Below are 11009 nucleotides of genomic sequence, written 5' to 3'. Positions count from 1 at the left end.
ACCAACTGAGCCAACCAGGTGCCCCGCCAAACAGCAATTCTAATGTTATTTTATAGTTGATGTCCATAACCTTTCCCATGTAGTTTTTCCTTTCAAAATGTCTAACTTTGGGGCGCCTAGGTGGCTCAGTTTGAGCATCTGACTCTTGGTTTCAGCTCAGGTGGTGATTGTGCAGGCTAGTGGATGGAGCCCCCAAGACAGGCTCCACGTTCAGGTTCCACAGGGAGTCTGCTTAAAGATTCTCTCCCTCTGCCCCTCCCCTCACCTGCACGCACACACTCTCTAAATAAACTTTTTTTAAAAACTTAAATGTCTAACATTACCAAATAGTTTATCAATCACACCTCCCTTTAAACAAAGAACCAGACCTCCCTGTACACCATCTATATTACATTAAGATCCCAAGTGTTTTAGTGCTGCCTACCACAGTAGGTGCACATTTTATAATTGGTCTACATCAATACTACCCTTTACTTCTGATTTTTCTCACCCCCCTCAATGGATTCTTCCCCCTTTGAAATACTTAAGTTGCCAATCCCTTTATAATTCGATTTTTTCTAATAGAAAATAGTTATCTTAAGTTTCTTACCTTTTCCATTTCACTTTAGCTCTCATACAGAATCCTTTATTTCTGTAATGGTTTAATATTATTTGTTTTTTCCCCAATTCTTAAAAATTATGCATGGCTGAACCATGCATGACTGAGCCTTGGTTTTCATAAGATAAAGTTTTTCTACTCATCTTTCAGAGTAGCCCCATTGTTTTGTAAATCCTCAACTGTAAAATTAAAAAAAAAATGTAGAGTTGCAAGATATGTCCACGAGACCACATATACAAAAACTTTTTCTAAATTAGAAGAGACCAGTATAAAGCTGGTTCTGCTGTTTCTCTGAATCTGTTTTAAAAATAATTTCACTTTTTTCCACCTTTCAACAAAAGTTTTACATCCTAGTGATGTGTCTTCTTTATTATGGAGAAAGAAAAAAAATCCCTAAATCCAGTCTTTGAATTGAAGTGATAACCTTTTTTTTTTTTTTTTGAAGTGATAATCTTTAATGCAAGAACAAGCCAATCCACAAAACCTCTCCCAACTGTTAGTCAAGAGTTTGGGGCCACATCTCTTCATCCGCTATCTGCCCAGCTCTCTCATGAGCCAAGTTCCCACTCTCAGCATACTAACTGTTCAAATTTACTTAAGAAAAAAAAAAAAAAAAAGCCTATTTTTACAAATTGTGCCAATTCTCAGAAATCCTAACATTAGGAAAGAAGATGAAAACACCCTAAATTTCCTTTGAAAAGAACTGCAAAACTTTGAGAATTAAAATAATAACATCACTTTAACACAACCCTAGCAAATTTGTGAGTGAAAATAGTTCACCAGTAGGCAGGTCCTACCCCATCCACTGACAGATTAGCAACCCCTGTGCACATGGGAAGAAGCCACCACACCCATGGAGGCGCTCTGGGACAGGTGGGCACTTCTTAACCCACCTTAGGTGTAACTTGTACTGGGGAATAATCCAAAAATAATCAAATGTCTATCTACAGCAACTACATTTCATAACAGCATGGCTCAATCCAATATACACACTTTATTTTAAATTATTCCACTAGCATTTGGGAAAAAAAGTCATTTATTTGCATTGCTTCCATTTTTCTACTGTAGTGTTAGGACTTGACATAAGCATTGTTCTTCTACTTCCTATTTACAACTCATTCAGAATATTACTACAAATACAATATACAACTTTTAAAAACTTATGGGGAACTGCAGTTTTTTGTTTCTTTCCTCTTTACAGGTTTCTCAAAGGCATTCAACTAAAATGAAAATTTATATGGACATTTTCTGTACACATCTGAAAGGGCAGAGATCACACTGATAAAGCCAAAAGAATTTTGCACAAATACAATAAAATACAGAAAACAAAGTGTAGAAGATGTTATTTGGGGTACAAATATAAACAATACAGTACCATTTGAGTAATTTAGCAACATAACACTCATACTTTATAGAAATAAAACTGCAAACCTGGAGGATGCTCTGACAAATATTAAACATTATATACACAATGAGGTAAATGTACCTTGGTCTCTTGAGAGGTAATTTAAGTTTAAAGCGATTGACATTTTGAAGCATCTCCTTGACATATAAAGAAATATCAAACACCCCATCCATTGGCACAATGTGAAAAAGGGATAGTAAAACACGGTTCATGATACTCAATTCACAAATCTTTTTAAAAAATAAAAACAAATTCACTTAAGTTCTTTTTTTCAGCCTTAAGAAACAGGTTGAATGTTATTAACCACATTCTTAAAAGTTTACAATCACAAATAAGATTGCATAATGGTGTTGAAAAGTTTAAATGTACTGACAATCCTCAGAATGTCTTAGAATTCCAGCATTCCTAGAGAGAGGGCCCATGGGTAGTCCAGCATTCCAAAACAGAGACACAAGAAGCTACAGAATATGTGTCCAGATCTATTCTTTAGGATCTCACAAATATCTGAACTGGCATTTCCTGCCAAGCTGTAATGCTTATTTGGAATCTCCATCATTTGGAGCCAGAACACTGCCACAGTCAAGAAACAAAAAGAAACCATTGATTTACAATCATTCTTTCAGTGCAAGGATAAAAATAAACTCTGAATATGACATGTCTAATGGGATACTGATTTTGTTCTGCATTTTACTTAGCACAATGCCACCTTGTTTTATAAAATATTCTATATGGGACAGTTCTCAGATGTAGAAGGGGAACTAAAGGTAGCTCATGCATGAGTTGCAAAATGGCCAAGTGACCACTTACATTTTTTAACAAGAACTGAAATTTTGAATTCTTGATGTTATTAACCATGGCACTGTGCACAGACTCAAGGCACTTCTTGAGCACTATCACTACAGCAGAATTACAGGCTCAGCTCTTCAGACCTTACCCTGTCCTATAGAGGATATGATTTGCCACTGCTTCTGGCACAACTCCTATTGCCATAACTGCTACCTTGTTGCCTTCCCATTCCTTGGCTATAGCTAAAGTCACAACAAGGCAGCCAGCAGGGCGACGGTCCACCCAATCTCCAAACCTGGAGATCCCTCCCAGCAACATCCAGTGACTCAAGGGAATGGAAGCATGTCCCACACTTCCATCAATCATTTTACTCTAGATTTCAAAAGCAGCTATTCAGTCAAAAGGCTGCTGAGGGGAAATGGGTGGGGAATGGTAAGGGCAAGACACTGGTCTCTGAGTCAGGGACCAGCAGGAAGGCAAGTTGAGAGAAACTGAAACTAAAGTTAGGAAGGACCAGGGATACCTGTGCCTCACTGGGTCATCCCTCCCTTCATCCCCATTCCTCCAGGGTACTGGTGAAATGAATGTGGACAGGTAACTGGCCTAAAGGTATGTGTTAAACCAAGTTTAATTTTGGAAGGTGAGCATCTGAAGATAGGCAGTATAAACAAAGGCTTGTGTTTCTAAATGACAAAATTAATACTCTAGTTAGACACATCTGCAGTTATGGCCATAGTAATCATGATCTATTTCATTTTTAAGTGACTTTCATTTTCAATATTAACTAATTGGGGCTTATCAACCTGTCATTAGCCAAAAAGGAATTTGCTGCAGTAATATATAAACCCAATTTAGAACTAAACTCCAACTTTAAGAAAAATTCCCTGACTCACCAAAAGTACATTTTATCCACTTAGGCAAGAATAGTATAATTCCAACTCAAACCTTGACTTAATGAAGAATATATCTTAAGTTGATTACCTTATACGAAGGTGAGAAATCATGTATCACAATTTTAAATCAGGTGAGAACTTTTGGTATGTTCTTAAAATTATGTAAAAATAGTTTTAGCATTGGTCCCCTGGATTTCATAAAGCAGATCTGGTAGGCTTAGAAATGGCCAAAGGGGGAAAAAAAAGTACCTAATCATTGAGCTAGAGATTATTAAACAGGAAATATAAGACAATTATAAAACCAAATCCCTCAAACTCATTCACTTGCTTTGACAAAATCATGGTAACTACAGAAAAAAACACAAATTTGGAGTCAAAATATTAACCTCTAAGCACATTTTCCCCATGATGTTTTTAAACACATGAAATTGACACTAAATTCCTATCCATATGCCATTCATTCTAAAATTACTTTGGCTTTAAGACCAAATAGTCTTTCAAATTTATTCTATGTATAAGAGATAAGACATGATCAGAATGCAGCTTAGTCAGCATAAATGGCCACTATCTCTTACTGACCAAATACTATAAAGGTTATTCTGACCCTTTCATCTGGAAATTGATAGCACTATAAAGTCAATGTCTTGCCTCATTGCTATGATAGTTTTTTCTCCCATCAGAATAAGATCACAGTGATAAAGAGAACTCTGAAAACTGTCTAAAAGTCTAAAAGACTTTTAGCACTGGAAGTAAAAACCAGGTATCATAAGCTAGTTTCAACTTAGTGTGAAGACCATGACGAGTTTGCTTTAAACACTGAATTTGACTCAAAACATCTGTAAATGGAGAACCTATATTCAGAATGTTCTTTAGCTACCACTCTCCCAAATATCAAGGGTGTACTAAACTTATTACCTAACCATATAAAGTAAGCAGTTGCAGTATCTGCACACAGAAGGAAAGACTGAATTAGAAGCTGCCTTCCTCAAAGTGGAGTGAGACCTCAGAACCACACTAACTCTAACTTTAGTTACAAAGACAGAAAGTCCACCGAACACTGACTCCTATGCAACAAATGTGACTCTCTTGCACACCTGTTATCTACTCAAATGATTAACTACCTTTACCTTCCTAGAAAAAGGCCTATTATTTAACATTAACCATACCTTAATTTTAAATGTAATTAATTTCTTAAAAAAATAACACTGTCTTTGATCAGATAAAGAAAAAAATGGCTTACAGAATGCCACACAACTTTTCACAAGCAGCTAGACAAATTTTCCCTTTTAGAAAAATTAGTCTGTATGCCACAAGTTTTAAATTATTAAAGTACTATAAGCATCTAGAGTGCCACTTGACTTTTTTAAGGTATACTTGGACGACACAATTTAAATGTAAAAAAAAACTTGATGTGAGAATATTCAAAAATGACCATGATAACATTTACCAATTAATGCCACTTCATTTCTTTAGTGGTTTAAGCACATTTTGGTAGGAGAAAGGCATTTTCAAATAGAATACCAAATGACATACTACAAAAAAATCTTCCAAAAAACAAAACAGAAAAAGTCTGGGTTACCCAGATAAATAAACTTTTGGAATTAAAATACTATAGCTTTTAAGACACACAGACTTTAAGCAATTCTACTCATTTCCATTAGAAAGACACAGAAGCGGCACTTACTGGTATAGTACAATCCCATTTTGAAGGCATGTAATGTTCTGAATATGTGAAAGAACAGTAACAGTATACAAAATACAATTGCATAAATTATGTTCCTCACTTCTATATGAGGTCATTTTTAGACTCAAGATAAGAGTTTTATAAGTGTTAGTTTTAAGATCCTGAAAATTATAGAACAGTACATTCAAAGTCTGAATCAAGGAAACTCTTTAGTGGTTCAGAATCCTCTGAGAATGTACTAACCAGGAATAAATCACTTTCTTTAAAAATAAGAAATGTTTCGTATAACTCAACAATCCAGCTCCTTTACCCTTAAAGATGATTTCAGCACAGCAGAGTTAACCTAAAGTTAAGACCAGCAATCATCTTTTTTTTAAAAAAACCCAAGTTTTGTGTTAATAAAAAATAAAGGTAGACTACACAACATCTTTTAACTGTCCTGGGAAAGAAGTGTTCATAGTGCACAGAAAGGACCCACACAGCTGTTTCCTGGGTCCAAAGAAATCCTGGGGAGTTTCTCATTGACCTATTACACTGTTGCAAAAGGAAGCAATATCCTTCTATTCCCTCTCACTGAGGTAGAACAATTGACCTCCCAAATTAAAACCCAGGAGCAGATCTGAAGGAAAAGTAGAGTTCAGGCAAAGCTGCAGAACTACATTTTGATGCCTTCCTGTTGACTGAGTTGTGACAATGTTTTCTTAATCCGCAAAGCTGTAAGCCTCGCTGCTCCATTGGCATACCAACATTCTCTCATAATTTTAGCCATTACTCTCAAGGCCTGCAAGAAAATAGAAGAAAAATAATTAATGAGTGCACCGCTATCTATTCATCTGGTAAGATCTGAACTCTGTACAATTTCTAAGTGACATATGTTCAAATTTTTTTTTTATTTTGCTATGTTTCTGCATTATTTGTTATAGCAAATGAATAGAAATGATTTCAATTCCCATCAGTAGGTACTGGTGTCAGCACCTGGAAAGCAGATGGATGAAGGCCGACTTACTTAGCAGAACTAAAAAAGCTGAATCCCAAACCAAGGCTGTATAAGGCAAAAAAGGAACTTAATTCACACAGAAACTCCCCCTAGAACCAAGGAATTAACTGCACTGAGTTAATTGAGAATTAACCAAGGAATTAACTGTACTGAGAACTTCCTCTGAGGGAAAGTTCAAACTGAAAAATAGGAGGATCACCCAAAAGTGCTGGAACCCCAGATACCTCCTCATCCCCAAGCTTTACTGAGCTGAGTGATTGCCCCAACCCCACCCTAGCAAAAGACTAGAAGTTTGTATCTGAGGGGTAAAACAGACTTCTGACTTGGAAAAGATGGGGGCAAAATTCCATACTGACAACTCACTAAATGATAAAATCATAGGTTTTCTCCCAAAACACAGGCAGCAACTTGTAGATACTCCTCCAGGCAAGAGACTAAAAGAGTCTTCTCTGGGAAATGTGAGCCCAAGAGGAAAGACCTGAAGATACTGACATTGGGGCTCCCCAAGGAAGCAACCCAGTTAGGTCACCCTGAAGGTCATAATGGATAAGCTCCATTCGTGTGCACAAAGCTTCCATCAGCTTCCAGTGTGTCCTGTCTTTAAACACGAAGAAAACTGGAGTTTGAGCAGACATCAGAGAAAGCGGTATGAATACAGAAGCTGATACAAACAGAACAAAGCTCCTTGGACAAAACAGTTGTACAGAAAAGAAAATATCAACAACTTATTATTAATATCCTCAAAGAGATAGAAGAAAATACTCAGGTTCATCACTGACAATTTTTTTTTGCCTTTTGTTTGACTTTGGAAAAACCTGACAAAAGAATTGGAAAATAAACCTGAGGAAAAAAGATACAAGTTGATAAACCTCACAGAAAGTGTAGGGAAAAACCAGGGATGGATAAGATGGAAAAGAGAAGAAAATGAGAAGGCCTCTTCAAGAGGTCTAACGTTCAAAACTGTAGTGTAAGAAAGAGAACAGAAGAAAACAGAAGGGAACAAGTCAAAGAAATACTTCAGGGACATTTCCTAAAAATGAACATTCATTTCCAGATAAAAAGGACCAAATGCCCATCACATACACTCATTCCACAAAATAACAAATTTATAGAGAGCATACTATCTACCATCCTAGGTACTGGGGATACAACAGAGGACAAACAAAATCCCAACCCTCATAAAGCTCACATTCTAGGGAGCCAAAGCATATCATTAACAAACAAAATATGTGGACTGTCAGTGGTAATTGCTAAGGAAAACATCATTTAGGTAAGGAGCTAAAAATATGCATGGGGAAGAAGGTGATATTTTAAATGTCCACTAACAAGGTAACATCTGAGCAGAGACTTAAAAAAGGGGGAGAGTGAATACACCAAGAAACATGAAGTCATGGGATCCAGGAAGGAAGGTTCACTATCACAGAGACAAAGGGAACCCAGGACAAACAGTGAGGGCTATCCCAAGACGAAAGCTGCACAGCTGGCCTAGAGAGCCACAAGTCCAGACTAGAAAAGATAGGAAGGTTCAAGAAAATACTTCTTCAGTCATTTTATCAGTTTCATGTTCTTAATGTGTTTCAACTTTTGAGAGGAGATTTATAAAACTCCAGAAAAGTATAAGACTGAATTACTGAAAAGTGAAATAGAAAACTAACCAAATGGAGAAAAAACAAAAATGACACCAGTGGCATTAATTCAGCATGATATGACAGTAACTACAAATTCCGTGTGTCCTCTTAATGTTTTCTGCTAACTTTTCCTCATGCTTAAAAAGCCATCTGTTTCATAACGTGCTCTATTTATTTAATGAGTGCATTAATACTTCAAGTTTGCACTTTGCAATATCAAGATCAAATCTGTAAAAGACAAAATCCAGCCCAATTTCATTTGTTAAACATGTAAATTCTCTGAGCACATTGAGATGTATTTTATCTGGGCCTGGACACTTGACTTTGTTGGAGGTAGCCAAGGAGCACTCTTGATGTCCTGACTATTAAGTCCCATGTTCTTTTGAGATGTAAAACCAACTACTTAGGTCGCCATCTTTTTATTCCTTTTAAGTTATAAAATTTCACATCTGGAGGAAAATGCTCGCTCTTGCCAATATTATAATAGTGACAACTAGCAATTAAGTATAGATTAAATAAGATCTGTCTTATGAATTCTTTAAATTTCCAAGTACAAAAGCATTTCTAAAATTTTTGTAAGACCTGGAATTGAGAATCTCAGACACTGCTGGAAAGCATTTTACCCACATTCCTGGTCACACAGGCAACTGGATGAATAAGATGTTAAATCATCAGACCCATCCTCCCAATCACCTTATCTAGCTTCCTCCTTTTAAAAGGCATGTTAGGATCTGGAGAACTGAAATGATTTGCCCAAAGTCAGACTCGGAAATGGTGGCCAGGTTGGTCTAAAATACAGGCTTCTTAATTTCCATCCAGCACCCATTCTACTGTTCTGGGCTGCCCTGATCAAAAGGATGCATTTGTTTATTTATTTATTTTTGTAATATTTTATTCATTTATTCATGAGAGACAGAGAAAGAGGCAGGAGCAGAGACACAGTCAGAGGGGGGAAGCAGGCCCCTTGCAGGGAGCCCGATGTGGGACTCGATCCCGGGACTCCAGGATCACGCCTTGGGCCAAAGGCGGGCGCTAAACTGCTGAGCCACAAAGGCGTCCCGATGCATTCGTTTAAAATGCAGGTGACTTCTCTTTCCAAAAGACATGATACTACATATGAAAGCCCCAAAGACTCTACCAAAAAAACTACTGGAACTGATAAATGAATTCAGTAAAGTGGCAGGATACAAAATCAATGTAGAGAAATCTGTTGCATTTCTATACACTAATAATGAAGCAGCAAAAGTGAAATTAAGGAAACAAACCCATTTACAATTATGCCAAGTACAATGAAATATCTAGAAATAGACATAACCAAAGAGGTAAAAGACCTGTACTCTGGAAACTATAAAACACTGATGAAAGAAGCTCAAGACGATACAAAGAAATGGAAAAACATTCTATGCTCATGGGTTGGAAGAACTAATATTTTTTAAATGTCTAGAACTACCCAAAGCAATCTATATAATTAATGCAATCCCTATCAAAATACCAACAGCATTTTCAGAGAACTAAGACAATCCTGAAATTTGTATGGAACCACAAAAGACCTCAGAGTCAAAGCAGTCTTGGTAAAAAACAAAACAAAACTGAAGGTATCACAACTCTGGACTTCAAGTTATATTATAAAGTGGTAGTAATTAAACAGTATGATACTGGCATAAAAACAGACACACAGATCAATAGAATAGAACAGAAAACATAAATGAACCCACGATCATATGGTCAATTAATCTTTGGCAAAGGAGGAATGAATATACAATGGGAAAAAGTCTCTTCAACAAACGGTGTTGCAAAAACTGGACAGTTAACAAGCAGAAGAATGAAACTGGATCGTTTCCTAACACCACACACAAAAATAAACTCAAAATGGAATAAAGACCTAAATGTGAGACCTAAAACTATAAAAATCCTTGAAGAGAGCACAGGCAGTAATTTCTCTGACACTGGCTATAGCAACATTTTTCTAGATAGGTATCCTGAGGCAAAGGAAACAAAAGCAAAAATAAACTGAGACTACAGCAAAATAAAGAGCTTCTGCACAGCAAAGGAAATGATCAGTAAAAACTAAAAGCAACCTACTGAATGGGAGAAGATTTTTTTAAATTATTTTTTTAAATTAATTAATTTATTTGAGAGAGAGAGAGAGAGACAGTGAGGGAAGGGCAGAGGGAGAGTCTTAAGCAGACTGCGCTGAGTGCAGAGCTCAACATGGGGCTCAATCTCAAAACCCTGAGATAATGACCTGGCCAAAACCAAGAGTCTGATGCTTAACTGAACTGTGCTACCCCAGTGACTAGAGAAGATATTTTTAAATGATGTATCTGATATAAAGAACTGATACAATTCAATACCAAAAAAACAAAGAATCCAATTAAAAAATGGGCAGAAGACATATTTCTTCAAAGAAGACATTCAGATGGCCAACAAACACATAAAAAGATGCTTACCATCACTCATCATCAGGGAAATGCAAATCAAAACTACAATGAGATATCACCTCACACCTGTCAGAATGGCTAAAATCAAAAACACAAGAAACAACAAGTGTTGGCAAGCATGTGGAAAAAAAAGAACCCTCTTGCACTGTTCCTGGGAATGCAAATTGGTGAAGCCATTGTGGAAAATATTATGGAGATTCCTTCAAAAAATTAAGAGAAATATCCTATGATCCAGGAATCGCACTACTGGGTATTTACACCCCAAATACAAAAATACTGAAAGGCAAACATGTATCCCTATGTTCACTGCAGCATTATTTTACAATAGCCAAACTAAGGAAGCAACCCGTGTTCATCAACAGATGACTGGATAAAGAAGGTGTGGTATATATAGAATATTACTCAGTCATAAGAATGAAATTTTGCCATCGGCAAAAACATGTATGGAGCTAGAAAGTATAATGCTAAATGAAATAAGTTAGTCAGAGAAAGACAAACACCATGTGATCTCACTCATATGTAGAATTTAGGAAACAAAAAAACAAGCAAAGTAAAAAGCAAACAAACGCATGCATAT

At 36.4% G+C, this 11009-nt stretch overlaps 1 protein-coding gene across 2 annotated transcripts in view; it reads right to left on the bottom strand.

Moving 5' to 3' along the window:
* Positions 1-1616: 1616 nt before the first annotated feature.
* TGFBR1 (transforming growth factor beta receptor 1) overlaps positions 1617-11009 on the bottom strand; it is a 58783-nt gene continuing 49390 nt past the window's right edge. For both annotated transcript variants that reach the window (XM_025432302.3, XM_025432303.3), the window contains exon 9: positions 1617-6147. In XM_025432302.3, coding sequence (XP_025288087.1) covers positions 6022-6147 — 126 coding nt within the window. In that variant the 3' untranslated portion in view covers positions 1617-6021. The remainder of the gene's footprint in view (positions 6148-11009) is intronic.

Source organism: Canis lupus, chromosome 11 (genome assembly GCF_003254725.2).
Source record: "Canis lupus dingo isolate Sandy chromosome 11, ASM325472v2, whole genome shotgun sequence".
NCBI classification, from domain to species: Eukaryota; Metazoa; Chordata; class Mammalia; order Carnivora; family Canidae; genus Canis; species Canis lupus.
This window is presented reverse-complemented; position numbering and strand designations above follow the sequence as displayed.